This window comes from Ictalurus punctatus, chromosome 8 (genome assembly GCF_001660625.3).
Source record: "Ictalurus punctatus breed USDA103 chromosome 8, Coco_2.0, whole genome shotgun sequence".
NCBI lineage: Eukaryota > Metazoa > Chordata > Actinopteri > Siluriformes > Ictaluridae > Ictalurus > Ictalurus punctatus.
This window is the reverse complement of record NC_030423.2, coordinates 1765272-1784763: the sequence shown is the minus strand read 5'-3', so window position 1 is coordinate 1784763 and position 19492 is coordinate 1765272. Positions and strand designations below refer to the sequence as shown.

Sequence of the window (19492 nt, the reverse complement as noted above, 5' to 3'; positions counted from 1 at the left end):
TAGTCCAAAGCGAATCATCATCCACAATGTCTGTAGTCAACAGGTGCGTCTCAAAAAATCCGAATATCGTGGAAAAGTTCTTTTCCCACCCCGTAATTTAATTCAAAATGTGTTACTTTCATATATTCTATCTTCATTACACGTAAAATGAAATATTCCGAGGCATTTTTTTTTGTTGGTTTTAATTACAGCTTGAAATATTTCACTTTATGTGTAATGAATCTGGAATATATATAATTTCCCACAATATTCTCTCTCTTTTTTTTTCTTTTCTTTTTTTTTTATATAGACGCACCTGTACGTATGATTACCATGGACGAGAATTTCAACCTGTTTTGTCCCTGTACTGAGAAAGAGACCAGAAAACCTGTTTACACCAAACTCTGTTATAATGGAAGTCTAAGGCCATCCGTTGAAATCCATCTTCAAACTTTTACGCAAAACCTATATTTTGTAAAACACTTTGCTGTTTGGTTGTTGTTGTTTGTTTTGGGTTTTTTTTTGCAATGAAATACATAAATAAATCGGCATAGTTCTTCCTTTAAAGATGGGTTGGACTTCTGGTTGTGTTACCCATACGGTTACAAAGCCCTTCTCGAAAGTGCAAGTCAGCAGAATTCCCGTATCTCCTGTATTTCCTGTGTTTGCTTTTTATAAAAATCTAGGTAAGACATTCCCTCGTGTGTCTCGTCATCTCGACCTTAGTTTTGGATTTGTGTGTCTGCATTTCATTACCATCATAAATGCTTATTAACAGAATTTAACACCTGCCCTTAGTCTGTAATGATAAGTGTTCTTGGAGTAAACAGGTCTTCTGTTCTCTTCTCATTGCAGGGAAACATGTTGAACCTCTTGTCCATGGTAACTGTACGTGCACTGTTTACAGTATATGCTAAACACTGGAGTATTCTTTTAAGAGAGTCTTTTAAGACACAGAAATGTGTCACTTGGGTATAAGAACGATGAACTTGTCCACAAAAACCAGATATGCTAATGCGTGAACTTTGTCCTCCTGAAAATGTAAATGAGTTGAGTCTTTTGTTAGGGGACTGAAAAAACACAGGTCTGTGTGGGCAGTTGTTGACACAGATGACTCTCCAGTGGAGTGTGCTCAACTCCTCTCTTACACACATCTCTTACGACACACGTCTTTACACAAACGTGAAGATTGTGTATGATCTTTAGTTCTATTCGGATTCCGCTCACTGTCCTATGATCCTTCATGTTCTCACAGGTCTGAATCGCAGAGGTATACGTTTTGAAAGTCTCTCGGCTGTGTTGTGAAACATCCTCGAGTTAACGGCACAGTGAAGTCAACTCGACTCTACTGACTGAACGTGCAATACACTCGGACAACGCAGCGTGTTTTATATGAGCTGTTCGTCTTGCGTTGGCTTTTAAATGGAAAACGTGTGATTAACACACACAGCTTGGAAGAGAATGGGATGAGGATAACCTGCGGTTCAAGATTATTTTTGTACAGGACAACAAATGACAGCCAAAGTTCTTTCAGTCACTTCTTTGGGTGCTTCTGGCCTCGCTAGCGCTACCACTGGACACTTTGAGAAAACAAATAAATGTAATTGTTTAATAAAGCTAAATTATAACGAAACCATACATTCTTGAACTTGTTTTACTCTACATACAGTAGAGTATTTGTTTTCGCTTTACTTTTATACAGTTTTCAGCGAATATACAGATATAAACACAGACTATATGAAGCCATTCAGCCTCGAGCCCCAAATATCTTTCCATTTTCTGTACCTCTTATCCTACATAAGGTTGCGGGGAACCTGGAGTCTATTCCAGTTTACTAAGGGCACACCGCTGGGTGGGGTGCCAAACCAATGTGTGCACAATTTGGAAATGCCAATCAGTCTACAATGCATGTCTTTGGATTGCAGGAGGAAGACGGAGTACCTGTGGGAAGCCCCTGAAGCACGGGGTGAACGTTTAAGCTCCACGCACACAGGGTGGATGTGGGACTCGGACCTCTAACCTTGGAGGTGTGAAGCAACTGTGCTAACCCCCCAGCCCCAAATATCCAACCATCCATATGGATATCTAACGCTTATCCTTCAGGGTTGCGAAGAACCTGGAGCCTATCCCAGGACGCATGGGGCACAGGGCGGGGTATATCCTGGACAGGGTGCCAATCCATCGCAGGGCACAATCACATACACATTAATACACTACGGACACTTTGGACATGCCATGCAGCCTACCATGCATGTCTTTGGACTGGGGGAGGAAACCGGAATACCAGGAGGGAACCCACAAAGCACGGGAAGAGCGTTTAAGCTCCAAGCACACAGGCTGGAGGTGGGACTCGGACCCCTAACCCTCGAGGTGCGAAGCCACCGTGCTAACATATTTTGAAATAGTTAGGTCTGTCTGTTTTAAATTCAATATTGATTTTGCTTACTCTTCTAATTACAGTAACTTCATGCCAAATTTTAAGACTGGAGTATGTGGTATAGGGAATGTTCTTTGATTAAAATAGTTGGCATGTGCGCTCCAGAATTATTGGAATCTTTCATTAAAATAAGCAAAGATTTTCACATAAAATGAGTGATATCTCTCCAGAATGGCCAGAGAGGTTTGAGATGATGGGAAGTGCTACGGTAACACAATAACCACTCATTACAATCGTGTTGAGCAGAAAAGCATCTCAAGATGTGATATTTTTCCAATCTTAAACCTTCCGGTTTCATATTTTTAACAATAGGAAACCGACTCAAGTTCCTGTGTTTTTCTTCCCACCTAGACGAATTATAATCTTATAACTACGTATAAAAAGCAACTTCATTTCTCAGTGAGAAGAAACGTCGTCATTTTTAATCTCGTTCTAATTCATAGCCTGTGCGCCAACCACAAATGTGTTCCTGCTTGCTGTTTAGTAGCCAATCAGTGTGCACTTCCTCGTCCTTCTGAGCCAATCAACGCCGTCCACGAGGTTCAGGTTGGAGGTGGAGACCGAGTTTCCTGATAGACATCAAATCCAGCCAACTACCGCGTGACAGTACGTGATAAACGGCAGCTGCGGAAATATATTAACCAATCAGAGAACTCGGAGGGCGGGGCTACTACTTGAGCATTCATGCTCCAAACGCGCACGTGATCCGCTGTAGTTCCAGGCGGTTTGGGTCCATCAGAGAGCGCAGGGGTGAGTAAACTCACTACACAGTCCTGTTTACCCAGTTATATAAAATATACAAATGCACACGGTTTATGACCTGGTTAATAACCGAACAGTTCTCTGTGTGTAGCAGGATGCACGTAGGAGTTTCAGTGAATCGACCAGGGACCGAGTTTGACGAGCTGCGTGGCTCGCGAGGCCGGTTCTCTTAGCTAGCAGTGCTAAAAAGAATTAGCTTAGCTAAAATGCTAACCGCTCTGGGTGTCATGTCAGGCGTTATGTGGATTGAAGTGACAGAATAGCAAATCAGTAACCGCGATAAGAGCTGTAAACACTCGGAATGTGATTGATTGTGTTTACTCTGGGCCGAGTGTTAAACGCTTCCTTACTCCCTGTTTGAGTGCACTACATAGGGACTGTAATACGCGTCGTCTAGTGCACTTTGTCGATAAAGGTCAGCTTGTTGACATTCAGCCTGAGAGTCAGAACATGGAAACGCGTTACACTCTCATTAAATACGTTAAATTTTGGTATGAGTTCTCGCTCAATGGTAGTACCAGGGATATTCAATAAAGTGTGTGTGTGTGTGTGTGAGAGAGAGGGAGGGAGTTATGAGGGTCTGAACCGGCCCGACTGGTCATACATGCACATGTCATACATATATTTTATTGCGACCACTTCCGGTATGGAAGCTTCTAGAATTCCACTCAATGAAAACGGTTTTTTAAAGTTATTTGCATAGCTTCAGGCCTGTGAATTATTATTATTATTATTATTATTATTATTATTATTATTATTATTATTAAACAGCTAAACGTTTTACAAAAATGTTTTGTGCAACAAAAAAAAAAGTGTCCCCTGGTGTGTGTTCATGTTGTTGGAGAGTCCTTCTCAAATAAACCCCACAGGAAGCAGCAGCACAATGGCGGCCATTTCTCACTGTTTATACCTGCAACAGTGCAGTGTTTCTCCTCGCTGTCCTCCTTTGTCACTTTTCAACCGCAGGATTGACCTTAATTAACAGTGTGGAACCACACTCTGTGTGTGTGTGTGTGTGTGTGTGTGTGTGTGTGAGAGAGTGTGAAATCATTACTTTCCTGTCTCTGCATATCTCCGATCTCCTCAATATCACCTCCTGTACCTTCACCCCTTATCACTAAACATGTTTCCGTGTTATATTTTTATCCCACAGTCGATCGATAACCTGTTATCAGTTCACTATGTTATGAAAACGCGACCCGTCACTGTTATCACAATTAAACAGTATTAAATATCTGTTGAAAATGTTAGCAAGGTAGTTAACAGTTCGTTTATACCGGCTGTATAGTACGTGTATTAGGGTTAATTAGGTTTTTTAATGGCTTGCATTATGTATTACTGAAGCAATTTTAAAAATCACAATATTTTTTTTTTCATATTTGAGACTTTTTACAGAATTATACTGATGATTTTTAAAAAAAATATATATATATATATATACAACTAGACTTAAGATCTTGTAGGTCTTTTCATAGGTCTGAGTTTTATAAAATCCATGTATATTTGTAAGAAGAAAAGAGGAAAAATAAAGAAGCAGGTTTTGTCGATAAAATTGAGCAACTTTTTTTTTTCTTTTCTTCCACAGAAAACGTAGAACGATGCAAACCTCTGTATGTCGGTGCGTTCGTCTGACCGAGCGTCGCTTCTGCCCATCAGGGTTTTCACATTTCTTCTGTAACTCGCTCGTTCAGCGCATCTGTTTGCACAACTGCCTTTTTCTGTCTACACTTCCTTTTAAATCGTTCCAGGATAACACGCGTTAGATACAGCTCTCCCCTTCCCCCTAAATCTCAGGCTTGTATTTACCTCAGGCTCAGACGGCGGTGTGTGAGAGCTTAGCTTAGGGCGTGTGTTGAAATAACATTACGTGATGACGCCCAGCTACGTAACTAAAAAGCGTCCTTCTTTACATAACCGTTTTCTCAAAAAGGCTTTTTATACGCTATATGTTGTTTTTTTTTTAAAGGACATAACGTCATTTGATCCGAGGATGATCTCCCACATGTAAAGTCTCCAAATTCATACTAACAAGTTGTAGACATTGGGTATCATTTAAACGCTCGCCGGATTCGGGGGCTGTAGATCAGAGTCCTGTCTGATCGGGTCGATGACACCGTGTCGTCTTAATCTCAGCTCGGGCCCCGGTAGGTTCGTTCCTCAGATGTTTGAGGCACTTAGAACTGTGTGATTCTTTATCAGACTTTACGCTCGGTGGAGCTTCACTGTGTTCGAATTACACCGAGATGATCTGCTCATGAGCTTATTCAGGGTGTGTGGGACTCCAGTGGGCTTTAACATGCTAAACCATACACGGATACAAAGGTATTTTACTTGGGGAGTAACCCGCAAGTCTTGGCACCCTTTGTGAGTCCGCTGAAAGAAACACACTCTTCCTTTTTAGTCCTGGGTGTTGTTGACGTTAGGCCTTAGGAAACCTAACCTCAAAAACTTTGCATATGAATCGTCACCAATCGCGGTCCTGATGAGGATCCAGCTAAGTGTTTCTTTGGACCGAACCAAATCTGGCCGTAGTTCAGCAACTCTGCTTTTCTAAACACGAACCGGTTCAGCTTCCGTAGCAGGTCCTTTGTTGCGGTTTATCCAGTCATGTGCGTTTACATATGTAAATGATTGAACTGAATGCAGCTCATTGGTCTAGAGACATCAGTTCAGAGAGTCACCCTTTATTTATTTATTTATTTATTTATTTATTTATTTATTTATTTATTTATTTATTTTTACCCATTCTGGCCTGATTAGCGAGCTAATGATACAGTGCACCACGGTTCTCTTTACAGCTGTAAACGAATCATTAACAGTTAAACCTTTTTAAAGGTGTTTGTTGTCGCCAATCGTCAAGTTAGGTGCTCACGCAGATCTTTTGTAAACCAAGAGTTTCTATAGCGAACGAATGAATTTGAATACTTCTGGAGTACCAGAGTGAGGACATTTAATGCCGAAAGTGTTATTTTGGCCAGGGCTAGTTTTTAATTCTTGTTAGTTTTTAACATCAACATCATGTTCAGTCATTTACAATTATTCCGTAGTTTTTCCTAACAATATTTTACGTTTCGCTAGGTATTAATTAAACAAGCTACACATCCCGTTCCTATTCCCTTTCTGAGGCTAGAAAACGGCTAACAAACCGCGAGTGTTTGTGTATATGGGGCGGTTCCGTCTACACCGTTTTTTTTTTTTGGTTGGACACGGAAAAGTCCGACTGCCTCTATGTTCTAAGGTTCGGGTTCCCAAATGTACTGTCTAGCTCGAGTATTACACCCAAACCCAATGGAAAAGTTGGAACTTGTTCAAATATAGCTCTCAGCCATTTCTCTACTTCCTGATGATGTGAAGGTTAAAAAAAAACATTTGTACGTTTTCGAAACGGAAATCTTAATGCGCTGCCGATCACGTGAATCTTAAACCGTCGGCTCGGACGAGGTCGGGACGTTTCTCTTGCCTTGCGCTGTCTTTACGGTGCTTTCGCATCTATTATACCGTCCGTTGAGTCCAAAGCAAAAATTTATGCTTTTGGTTTGGTTTTTACACTTTGCATGATTAAACGAAGTAAAACGCGGAAAACGTTGGCCGAGGGAATCGAAAACGGCGTCGTGAACCTCCCAGTGGTCGTGGCGAAAAGATAAACAAGCCCTTGCCAAGCTATAAAGGTTATACAGATAGTTATTTCTCCCATAGACAGCTCTCTGGTCTTCATGTTGGTTTATCCTTATTTAACAACAAATGCAGTCTTCACAGGCCAACGATCGATCTAACCGGGCACGCCTGGGCAACGAGAAACGTCCGGAAGCTGCGATTCCGTTCCGTCGTCGCGTTTCGGTCTCAAACCCAGACGTTTTCAACGTATAGCGAAAACAATAGAATCGGCCTTGCTGTTCCGATACTTTTTGAGGGGACTGTGAATAAATGACTAGATAATTTGTTAATATTTCGTTCCAAACGTTTTCCGTATGCCATCCGGTGTGTGTTTCCTCTTTTATTTATTTATTTATTTATTTATTTATTCTTTCTTTTATGCAGAACACACCACGCAGCGTTTGTGCAGCTGTGTCTTTCGGCTCGTCTTGTCTCTCGGGGGTCGGTTTAGCAGCTCGCATCTACAAAACTACTGCAAAACAAAAAAACACACACGTGCTATGTTTGCTTGACTTCCTGCAGTTGGGTCCAGGCAGGGTTGAGTTGCTGCTTTCTCCCTGCAAGTGCTAGAGCGGAACCGAGCGGAGACCGCCTCGCTCTGACGCTCTCGAACCAGCTGTTCCAGCGTACACCCGAGTGATCGCTGTGCTCTCAGCTGCTCGAACGAACACAAGCAGCCCCAAAGGCAAAAACACACCAGGGTGGGTTCGATTCAAACCGGCTGAACAGTGCGCATCACCCTTAAGCTCATTAGAGCAGCGTTACTGATGGAGGGGGTGGGGGTGGGATAACGCTCGGTGTGTATGAGCAAGGGACGCGAGGAGCTTTGTGTTTGTTTATGGATACGTCCTCTCACGAATCCTCAGTAGCCTTGCTAGAGTTCCCCGGCCCCGCAGGTTCAACAGGAGTCACACACACGGCACGGAGGAATGACCCAAACGTGGGCTTTTTCATTCTTTTCTGCGCTGGAAGAGGGATGACGGTTCTGCTTTGCTTTAGGGCGCAGACCGATTCCTCTGTGGTTCCTGCGACACTAATGTAGATCATCTTCTAACATATTTATATAGAGGAAATAGAAAGGGGATTATTTCCTACTCTTTAACTGCATTATCGCATGTATTTTTCATGATTCGTGTTTTCTTTTTCTTTCCCTTCTTCTCTCTTCCACGCAGTCTTTGTAGATCTGGGAGTAGATTAATGTTTGAATGCAATTAGTTAATGTGTGTGTGTGTTGGTGCGGTGCTTCAGAGGCGTAATCTCCTCGGGTTAAATCTCCTTACGGGAAAGAGCCGAGGCCGCAGAACTCCCCGCCTCGCTCCTGTCGCCGTGGTGATGGGCGTCTGGCAGCGAGGCGACGGTAACGTGCGCTGCGTACGGCGCTGTCGACGTTATACAAGGGAACGTGATTACGTCCGATGCGTATGTACCGTCCGCGATTTCGTCAACCTGCCGCAAGTGCGAATCCCAGGTTTTATCGTTTCTATAGTAACGGCTAATTCACTGTCGCTATAGCATAAGTGCCGGGATGAAAGACGTTTTCGTGGAAGTTCCACATTGTGCGACTATACACGGATAAAATGTACGGTGTACTCGGTTGCTAGGATGTCGAATAAAATAAATAAATAAATAACCCCATGTTGTTGTGTTTTTTTTAATGTATCTCTAGACTATGGAACTGAAGGTGCGGTTGTGCGTGCTGCTGCTAGCACTGAGCGTGTGCGTGACGCTACAGGTGCGCGCCCAGGAAGAGGACGAAGACGAGGACGTGCACGTGGAAGACGACCTGGGAAACCTGGGAGACGAAGAGCTGCTGGACGGAGACGGAGAGGTCGACCTCGAGGACGAAGAAAAGCCGACGCCCACTCCGGCAGCACCTACCGTAAGACCAGCAGCTCCTCCCCCAGCTCCTCAGGCGCTAATGGAGATTTATTTCTGCTCCTTTAAATCTCTAAATAGCACACACCAGAGGTTTCCACCGGAGTTATTAGAGACCTTATTCGGGTTTAATTCCAGCCCGCGCGCACCTGAGCGGTGTAATCAGCAGTTACCCAGCTCAGGTGTTTGGAGCAGAAGCTGTGTCCTCTTCAAAATAACTCAATTGTTGTTTTTTTGTTTGTTTTTTTTTTTTCCATTTAGTACCGCCCTTCATAAGATATTTTACACAAGAGGTTTCCACGGAAACAAAATAACGATTTACAAAATAACGATGGAGGCTTTCTTATTTCTTCTAACCAATCAAATGCTCTGGATTCCCAGCAGCTGCTATTCATCAAGCAGGTTCTTGTCCCTTATTCGCTTGGTTTTAGGATTTCGTTAACCTACGGTAAAAACCGGTTCATTAAACGCCTGTTAAGATGTAATTAATTGCAGCTTTAACCAATCAGACTGGCCGAAAATCAAACATGCAGCCTTATTCACCCGCACGATGATGATGGTGGTGGTGATGTCTGTGTTCCAGGTGACGTATAAAGCCCCGGAGCCGAAGGGCGAGCACTTCTTTGCCGAGTCGTTCGATAAAGGAACGCTGGACGGGTGAGAGATTTTTAAAGCCCTTTAGAGCGGATTCACACGAGGACCGAAGTCGCTGATGTGTTTCAACTGTTTCTGTTTTTCCCAGGTGGGTTTTATCCCAGGCGAAGAAGGATGGCATCGATGAGGACATCGCCAAGTATGACGGTAAGTGTTTGTCGGGGAACTTGTGTGAGGTGGGGTTTTTTTTTTCTTTTTTCTTGATACAACCTGCTAGGCTGAATTGCAAGGCAAATACTGTGCTGAGATTTAGACTAATCCCCCTGACTAATCAGTCAGCTTCGAGCTACGGCAGATTGGCGTAACATTTCACAAGTATGTGAGTGTTTTTATCAAGATGATGATTCATCGAAGAGCGTCTCAAATAAGAGAAATCGAAAGTCATGAACCACAGTTCTCAGGGTTTGTTTATTTCCCATCTTTAACAAAAAAAAAGAAAGAAAGAAGCAAGCTCATAGAGTTTCCAACTATGTGTGTAGGATCTCTTCTTTTATTTTAATAGAGTGATAGTAAAGCCATGCTTCTGGTTCATTTTTCTCAGTAGGAGCTTTGTACTGTTGGCTGAAACAGGCAAACAAAACCGATAACTTCTAGAGAATAAAAAAACGTGTGTGTGTGTGCTCAGGTAAATGGGAGGTTGAGGAGATGAAAGACACAAAGCTGCCTGGTGATAAAGGCCTTGTACTGAAGTCCAGAGCCAAACATCACGCCATCTCCGCTCTGCTACTGCGACCTTTCACCTTCGACACCAAACCCCTCATCGTCCAGTGAGTAAATATTTGTATACACGAACAGAAATGCGCCCGTACGCACACTTGGGCGGACTCTGACTGTTCTGGGTTGCTTTTCAGGTACGAGGTGAACTTCCAGAATGGAATCGACTGTGGAGGCGCCTACGCCAAACTTCTCTCCCAGAGCGCAGAGCTCAACCTGGTAAAACATCGAACGCAACCATTCGCGAATCTCGTATGCTATTCACAAATAGAACATCGGTAACACGTTCCATTTTTCCCGTCAGAATGGTACGTTTCCTCCGTTTAAACACGGTCGTTCTATTGCGGATAACGTACGGGTTTGCGCGATTTTGCAAACGGACGTGTTCTGTTTTTATATGCGTGTTACATAGCGAGCGTCCCAACATTTTTGGAACCGGGGTTGTAAAAGCTCTCCCATCCTCTCTCCCTCGTTCAGGACGAGTTCGTTGATAAGACCCCGTACACCATCATGTTCGGACCGGATAAGTGCGGCGAGGACTACAAGCTCCATTTTATCTTCCGCCACAAGAACCCCAAAACGGGCGAGTACGAGGAAAAACACGCCAAAAAGGCCGACTCGGACCTCCGTACGTACTACACGGACAAGAAGACCCACCTGTACACACTGGGTAAGATTTTACAGTCATTAAGGTGCTTTTCCTGGCATGCCCGGCTTCGGTTTTTAATCGAGTTCAGGTCATGCGTGATGATGACGTGCTTGTATTTAATAACAATAATGATGACGATGATGATGGACACTTGTGTCGTCCGTGTTTGTGCACGTTATTCCCTGTAGTGTTAAACCCAGACAACAGCTTCGAGATACTGATCGACCAGACAGTGGTGAACAGCGGAAATCTGCTGAACGATATGACCCCTGCAGTAAACCCTCCCGCTGAGATCGAAGACCCCGATGACCACAAGCCTGACGACTGGGACGAGAGACCCAAGATCCCGGACCCGGACGCAGTCAAGCCTGACGACTGGTGTGTGCTCGTTCCCGTGTTCATACGATATATGATTTGATATTATTCTGTAGGCTCCAGGCCAGTCTATCGTTTTTTTTTTCTTTTTTCTTTTCTTCTTCTTGTCCACTTCATTACAAAAACCACATTCTAGTACTGGGTGCTCTCGGAGTAGTGTCTGTTCTTCATGGCACGGATTCCACATGACGTGGAGCGTTTATCGCTCCCTGATGACGCCTTTGGCGTTCAAATGATTTTCAATTGGTGTTAAGGGGCCCGATGTGTGCCAGGAAAGCATTCCCCACACCGTTACACTACCACCACCAGCCTGAACTTTTGACCCGGTGCAGCTATGTTATGTCGCAGCATAAAACTGAGTATTAGGTATATAAAACTGCATAAAAGTAGTACATAAGTACATAAAACTGAGGTATTTCCTTTTTTTTTTTTGATTCTGTATCTCTCTCAGGGATGAGGATGCTCCGGCCAAGATCGCCGATGAAGATGCAGTGAAACCTGACGGCTGGCTGGACGACGAGCCCGAGTACATCAGTGACCCTGATGCTGTTAAACCGGAGGACTGGTAAACTCCCTTTACAGGCTTCTTAAACATGGTTGTAAACAAAACGTAAAAGCCACTACGTTTTAAATCTGCTTTCGCTATAGCGAGTGATGAGCTGCTGCAAGACGGGTAACATGACGCGCTCGAGATTAGTGGTGTTAGGCTTTTTTGTTATGAGGCGGAAGTCAAAAAGTCATCCATCCATCCATCCATCCATTACTGGCCCATTTCTGAGCTTTTTGCTGCGTGGCCTGAGGACTTCAGGGCCATGTGCTGTTCCAGATGCAGTTCTGAATTCAATTAATACCATCTCCCCAGAGCAGGCTCGAACGAGTGCAGGAATAAGATACTGTGTGAGCGTGTGTGCACCCATCATCTTGTTTCTTTTTCATTTCTTTCTTTTTTTTTTCCCTAACCATTTCTCTATCTGTAATTTATCTGTAATCTCTCTCTCTGTGCTCTCTGTAGGGATGAGGATATGGACGGTGAGTGGGAGGCGCCTCAGATCCCTAACTCCGCCTGCGAGTCCGCCCCAGGTTGTGGAAAATGGGAGAGGCCTATGATTGACAACCCCAACTACAAGGGCAAGTGGAAGCCACCCATGGTCGACAACCCCAACTATCAGGTAATGGCCCGAAATCTGCCCCAAAACATCAAATAACTGCCCAGGTACTTACTATCGGTGAAACCTTCTTGAATAGCGCTGAATTCGACTTCTTACCTTGTAGGGAGTGTGGAAGCCCAGGAAGATCCCCAACCCTGACTACTTCGAGGACCTGCATCCGTTCCGCATGACTGCCGTGAGCGCCGTGGGCCTGGAGCTCTGGTCCATGTCCTCGGACATCTTTTTCGACAACTTCTTCATCACGTCGGACCGCAACGTTGCCGACAAGTGGGCGGAGGAAGGCTGGGGCCTGAAGAAAGCCGCAGAGGGAGCAGCCGAGGTACTCGTCACTCTTTCTCGCTCTCGGTGCCTTCAGTAACCTCCACGGAGAGCTGTAATTGCACCGTTGGTTTATTTGGAAAGAATTCCCTCATGTGTTTATCAGAGCCGTCGTAAGATCTTTTATTACAGGCCCTCACAGAACTCGACGCCGTTAGCACGTGTTAAAATGTGGATTTGATCTCGTTCGTATTGTATCCATTTTTATCACGAGTTACTAGTTAAGTTACTACGGTAACTAAACGGTTAACCCTTCGGAGTCCGTGTGATCTGATCCGAAGTTATCATTTCCTATACGAACACGTCAGTGCTTGATTTTTAAACCAGTTCCACTCACTCACATGATCAGACAGTTGGGCTAAAAATATATTATTTAATACGTGAATTGCTTGCCATTGCCATGGTCACTTCATTAGAAAAAACTCATAAAATCGCAGTCTTAGTTATTTATTTTTAATGAGGGGAGTTGTCTGATGAACAATGGGTTATGAACTCTGGCCCCTGGATTATAGTGTTTGTGTGTGTGTGTGTGTGTGTGTGTGTGTGTGTGTGTGTGTGTGTGTGTGTGTGTGTGTGTGTGTGTGTGTGTGTGTTTGTTTCCATTTAACCCCGAAAATTTCCCCACATGTGACGTAGTGCTGCGTTCCTCTCTTGGGCGTGGGGCAAAGCTTCTGCCTCCACACACAGACGGTGCTTTGATACTCTCCTCTCATGCTCCCATCCCATAATACTAACGCTGATCTGTTACACCACTGTGCTGCCAACCGATCCTCCCTTTCCATCGTTTTTTTCATCTTCCTGTTTCGATCCGCCGTAAAGCCACCAAAGACGAATGCTGTATTTCAAGACTTCTGACCCTCGCCCACTTTTAGTACCCCATAATATTACCATCCAACACCCCACACTTATACAGACCACAGCTCCGCTTCCCTCCAGCCCATCCTCTCAAGCGTGGAAGCTCTGCAAAGCAGCACTTTAAGAGCGAAGCGCTCTAAACGACTTCACGTGATCTCTGATCGCATTCGCATCGTTTCTGAATTATATTTTTGTTCATAGCTGGTCGTAAGAAAGTAGTCTAAGGGCGCGTCTCAATCCGCTCCGTAGCTGGTGAATCGGTACACAAGTTCAGGCACCGGTTTCAATTTCCGGCGACCCGTCCCCGTACTCGTGTCGAAAAACTTCACTGCCATGCTTCGACAACACGCAGGACCGATTTCTTTCCGTATATAGATATGCGACGAAGTCGGTTGAGACTTCAGTCGCCGTTTTATTTATATATTTTTCGAGCTGAGAGGCTTCAGAAAATACGACGTCATTTCCAGTAAGGGAAAATAGTGAGTAGCGATGCTCCGTGGGGTTTTTTTGTGGTGCATTGTGGGATTGAATTTATTTATTTATTTATTTTAGGAAGCAAACGTACGTTCCAGTGCACTGGAAGGATTTTGCGATTCACAAAGCCCTTGACATGGCCGACTCCCTGATCAGTGCCTGACTACCGAGCTAGGGAGCTGATCGAGACGCGCCCTAACGTCTCTATAGCTTGTACTGGTTTTTAAAATAGCACAGTTTTTTATTTATTACTACTCTCACGATTTTTACACAGGAGTAACAACGGAGTATTTACTTAGAGAGGTGTATCATGATGTCACGAAAATGAGATCGTCTTTTGCATTGGCCAGGACTAGTCTCTATATTTGTGTTACTTTCAAGTCCTGAAAAGTGAAGCAAAAAGGTTTTGATCGCCCCCAGGTGGCTGGATGCAGTATAGGTCATACGCCCCGCTCTCTGAAATACGAGGTACAAGTTGTTGTTTATGGCTGGTGCAGTGTGCAGCGCGTGATTTCCAGCTCAGGGACATGTTCGTGCTTCTGCTAGCATCTCAAAGCCACCCGCTGGCTCAGCTAAGAATACCGCTCCTGTGCGTACTGCGCCTTAATGAGCCGTAAAGCCTCTGTCCTCTGGGTTATAACGCAGATACGCCGCAAACTAGCAAGCATCATTTACACCACTCTCTCCATCTTAACCCTCGCGTCATGATGAACATCTTGTTGGGATAAACCCCGCCCTGTTCTCCAAAGCGTGCCCTTCATAGTGTGCCGTGTGCGCGCCGTTCCCCTCGGGACCTGTTCTGGAGAATAAAAGAGTAGCGCACGTTCTCCAATTGTCCTGAAATGGGGTGATGGAGTGCCTATGGACCGAGTTTCATTTAGGTATTAATAAAGTTTTATTGGTTTGAGTTTGAATTTCTGGACTGTTTTATTTTATTTGGCTCAGACTTGGCTTCAGCCTGGAGTTTGTGTCTGTGCGTGTGTGTTTTGTTATGGTTCTATAATTTGTCTCTGCTTCTTGTTTGCAGCCTGGTCTCGTTAATCAGATGATGTCTGCAGCAGAAGAGAGACCCTGGCTCTGGGTGGTCTACGTCCTGACCGTGGCTCTCCCTGTTGTCCTTATCTTCGTCTTCTGCTGCACTGGAAAGGTAATGTGTGTGTGTGTGTGTGTGTGTGTGTGTGTGTGTGTGTGGGACTGTCGGTATGTGATGATTGCTGTACTGCAGATCATCAGTGTTCTCTGAACCTCCCACCGTGCTGTAATTTACAGAAGAAGCCAGCGACCTCTGCTGCCGAGTACAAGAAGACTGACGAGCCTCAGCCTGATGTGAAGGAGGAAGAGGAAGAAGAAGAGGAAGAAGAAGAGGCCAGGGGTGAAGAGTCAGGTATTATACAGTTCTGTTTACAATCCTGGAAGTGTTCTCTGAAACGAGTTATCCATCTCGCCCGACTGCCATGAATGAAGTCTCTGCCGGTTTATTAGGTACACCGATTATTTAACGGCCGTTTATATTAAAAATCACCTGCAGACTGAACGCGGCCCAGCTGTTGCTGAACTCCGCCTGTGACGCCGTATCTTTAAAGTGACACACACGGGTTTGTTGTGCGAAATGAACGAGTGTGGCTCTTCGTCTCTCCCCGTAGAGAAGAAAGCTGATGCGGAGGAAAGCCCTGCAGAAGCACCAGAGGAAGAGGAAGCAGACAAACAGGAAGACAAATCAGATGAGGTAGGCGGAGCTGTTGCAGAGGTCTGGCTGAGCCTGACAGTTTCACCATTTTTTTTTTTCTTTTCTTCTTATGTACATGTTGATATATTCTATTCTATTCTTGAGTATGTCCTGTATTCGGTTTAGTTTGAGAATGAAGTTAACCTCATGTCCCAAAGTGTTTTATTATCCTTATACCGCAGCTTTTTATCCGTTTATAGTTGCATTTAACGTTGTGGAACGTTCACAAAGCTAGCTAGTTGATGTTAATCGCTTCCATTAAGCAGTCCGTACAGGATTCCATGGAAAGTCCGTGATGCAACTTGTGGAGCTTGTTTTTTTTTCCTTTTCTTTCTTTTTTTTTTTTTTTTTTTTTTTCCCCCCGGACGGTCTTTCGCAGCCATGTTTGTTGTTCAATGAGACCGTTTTTAGCACGTGAACCGAAGAGGGCTTCAGCTGAACGCGTGTCGTGATGACGTCACGTGGCATCACGCGTCTCGGCCCGAGTGTGCGGGAAAATCTTTGGTAATTTAGGAAAAATCGCAGGCTCCTACGAATACCGCGGCGTCCGCTCGATTTCACGCTCATTTCTACGATCGGAAAATGGCGAGATCTTAGACGGACTGATTATAGCCCCCTATGATGCACTTCCACCATGATTCCGCAATCGCAGAGACGGTGCTTTGATACTCTCCCCTCATGCTCACATCCCATAATACCAACACGACCAAGACATGTCGTGAGACGTCACCACAACTCGCGTTCAGCCAAAATCCCCCTTCGATTCGCCTGCGCCAAACACAAGTGCCGACAAACATCGGTTTTGCCAATTCGGCTAGTTTTCCGCCAACAAAAAATCCCCATCAAGTTGCGTTGCAAATTTTGAAAAACGCGGGGGCGAAATTTTGGTCGCACAAAAAAAAAAAAAAAAACCCCTCTGTGAAATCCTGTACGGACTGAATAAAGAGTCGGAAAACTTTTCAACGAGTAACTTTAACCTCTGAGCGTCAGAAAGCGCTAAAACTGGAGTCTCCTTCCGTAATAAACAAACAGTCATCACACGGAGAACGTTTTCTGGAACGTCAGCCTTTATTTGTTTGTTTTTAAAAAAATTTTTTTACATAATAGGGTGCATAGATGTAAAGAACCTTGTAGTCAGAGCTGCTGTAATAGAAAACGAATCAGCACCTTCTGACCAATCAGAATCAAGAATTCAACAGCACTGTGCTATAAGTGCGAATAAAGCTGTGCTTGCGATGATGGTGTGATGATGGGTTTGTTCTTTCTTTCTTTCTCTCTTTCTTTTCTGTGTAGAAACAAGAGGACGATGTCCTCAGGAGGTCCCCGAGAAGCAAAGCGAGAGCTAGAAAGGACTGATGGACTTTTACTGCATCTGCTCAACCGCAGCCCCTTTCCTGAGTCTCCCTTGACCCCGACTCCCTCCGTCCCTCGGTCTCTCCATTTACCCTTGTTCTGTCCTCCTCTGGTCTCCTGCTCCGTCCTCACACAAGTGACTGCAGAGAGAAAGAAACCAAACGGTCCGACGGAAGAAATATCGCCACTTCCGACTGGTGTGAGGAGGAGGATGATGATGACGATGACGATGATGACCATAAATAGAGTAGATTTTTTTTGTTTGTTTTTGTTTTACTAAAAAGAAAAGGAAAAAAAACATGATCATTCCTTAAATGTGCCGTTGCTAATGTAAATCCCCCTTCGCTATCCTTTTCCCAGCTCGCTCGCTCGCTCTCTCTCTCTCTCTCTTGCGCACACACACACACACACACACACACACACACACACACACACACACACACACACACACACACACACCTGCTGGCCTCCAGCTGGCATCTTGCTAGTGTAATTCAGAGAAAGTGTCAGAACGTGGCAACGCTACAGCACCATGCTTCAGGCTCGGCTTTTAAAGCAGACGGGCACGTAAATCCGAACGTAAATAAGGAGAAATCCGAAGTGGCCCTGATCTCCTTCTGGAAACATAGACAGGAAGGAAGGTCCTGTACCTCTGCACCATCTCGTCCACACCATTCCTCGAAGCCCACGTGACACCTTTTACACTCGTTTAGAGGTCTCGTTATTCCTTGTAAACATTTCTGACTAGAGAGGAACCCCTTGTTCTTGCACTGCGGGGTGTCCACCCAGAAGCCCTGTTAGGCTTTAGGTTGTAGCGCACTGCCTTATTTGTAGAACGCAGTTAGCTCGTTTTATTTCTGTGAATGTACTGTGAGGGTTTTTTTTTTTTTCTTTTCCTTTTTTAAAATTTTTTTTTATTTCCATTGTACTTGTTTGTTAATATCTCTTAATATCTCGTTTTGTTTTCACCAGACATTTCTTTGTACTAAATCATGCGTTTTCATACTTTTTTTTTTCTTTTTTTTTTCTTTTTTCTTTCGAGAATCAGGGGGACAAACACAACACCACACCACACAACACAACGGGGCTGACCACCCAGGTAGAGGTTGTAGTTTGAGCTGAGTGAGAGGCTGAAAACTGAGTATTCCCATGCTGTTGATTTGATTTAGGATATGAAGAGAGAGAAAAAAGGCAGTAAGGCTGACGTCCTTGTCTGAGGTGAATCATCATAAACGTATCCGTACCACCTCTTTCGTTTTCCCATCGGTGCACTGAGTCAGCCGTGGACCTCTCTCTGACGGGTGACTCGGCTCGCGTCACTTCCTGTGACATCATCCTGTCTGAGCAGCAGCAAAGCACAGCAAATGCTGCCTTTTTTTAATTATTATTATTATTATCCATTCAGTACAGTAGAGCATCCTCATGTGGTTTTGTTTTTTTTTTCGATTTCTAATTGCTAAAGCTAGCTGCCCGCGTTGTCCCGTCACAAGTTAAACCCCAAAGACATGAAAACGGCACTAAAACGGTGCCGACCCGGAGTACACTACTTCTTCACCGCTGCCTAAAGACTCTGAAATTTTGATCTTACCATAGTTGCCGACCTCCACCATCCGCTCGCCATCCAGCGGCGAAGCGGCGGAGCACGTTGCAGCAATTCGAGTTCTGTCCCAAGCTTTATAAAGGGCTGGCACTTTCTTTCTAAAGTAACAGAGTCTACCATTCGAATACACAATCATTAATATCGTGATGCACTGCTGCTATTCTAACATCTCTCTCTCTCTCGCGCTCTCTCTCTCTGAGCAAGCATCCTCTCTGGCCTTTGGTTCCTACATCTTGTTTTGTCCAGTAGTGGGTTTTTTTTTATTTTTATTTTTTAAATTCTGTCTCTCTTCAAACCATTTCACGTTTATTGTACTGGCCGGACATGGATCAATGTGCATATGTGAAGAATGATGGCATGATTATACCTGGTAGCATAGTGAGATTAAGAACTTCCACGTGATTTGACTATGTATATTTCAGGCAGTGGTGTGGCGGAAGGGCTGTGGGGAGGGGAGGGGAGGGGTGGGGTTTCAAATTCCATCATGTTACTTACAAAACTAAAATAAATGGATTCTACGAAAGACGTACGTCTTCTCAATCTGGGCGTCGTGTGCTGATTTATTTGGTGGTCGGTAGGCCGTTATAATTGGAAATATTTTTCAGTCACGGCACTTTGTTTTCCTTATTACCCCGATGAACTCGACAGAATGCTTCCTGTCGGTGTAAGGGCTTCTCTTTTAGTAGATTCTGTTTTTACGATGCTATGTTGAAGCATTAGAGCTACCTTCTAATAAGGCAGTCCATGGCTAAAGATTTTACATAATATAATATAGTGCTACTTTTAATTTTCTTGATTTGAACTGTTCTTTGCATCCCTGTTTTCCTCGCTCTAACGTGGGAATTGTACGAGTAAAGGCGACATGCCCTGGATACGGTCGGTCGTCTCGACGTTTTGA

General features: G+C 44.4%; 1 protein-coding gene across 1 annotated transcript; it reads left to right on the top strand.

The window, feature by feature from the left end:
* Window positions 1-8498: 8498 nt before the first annotated feature.
* On the top strand, window positions 8499-17298 carry canx (calnexin; the record flags this gene model as incomplete). The annotated part of the gene is given in 14 exon segments (NM_001200180.1): window positions 8499-8711; window positions 9291-9364; window positions 9450-9508; window positions 9987-10128; window positions 10213-10294; window positions 10553-10745; window positions 10913-11102; window positions 11551-11664; window positions 12112-12268; window positions 12372-12587; window positions 14943-15062; window positions 15185-15299; window positions 15559-15641; window positions 16935-17298. Coding segments are annotated over 14 exon segments (1818 nt in total). The 3' UTR covers window positions 16998-17298.
* Between the last annotated feature and the right edge of the window lie 2194 nt (window positions 17299-19492).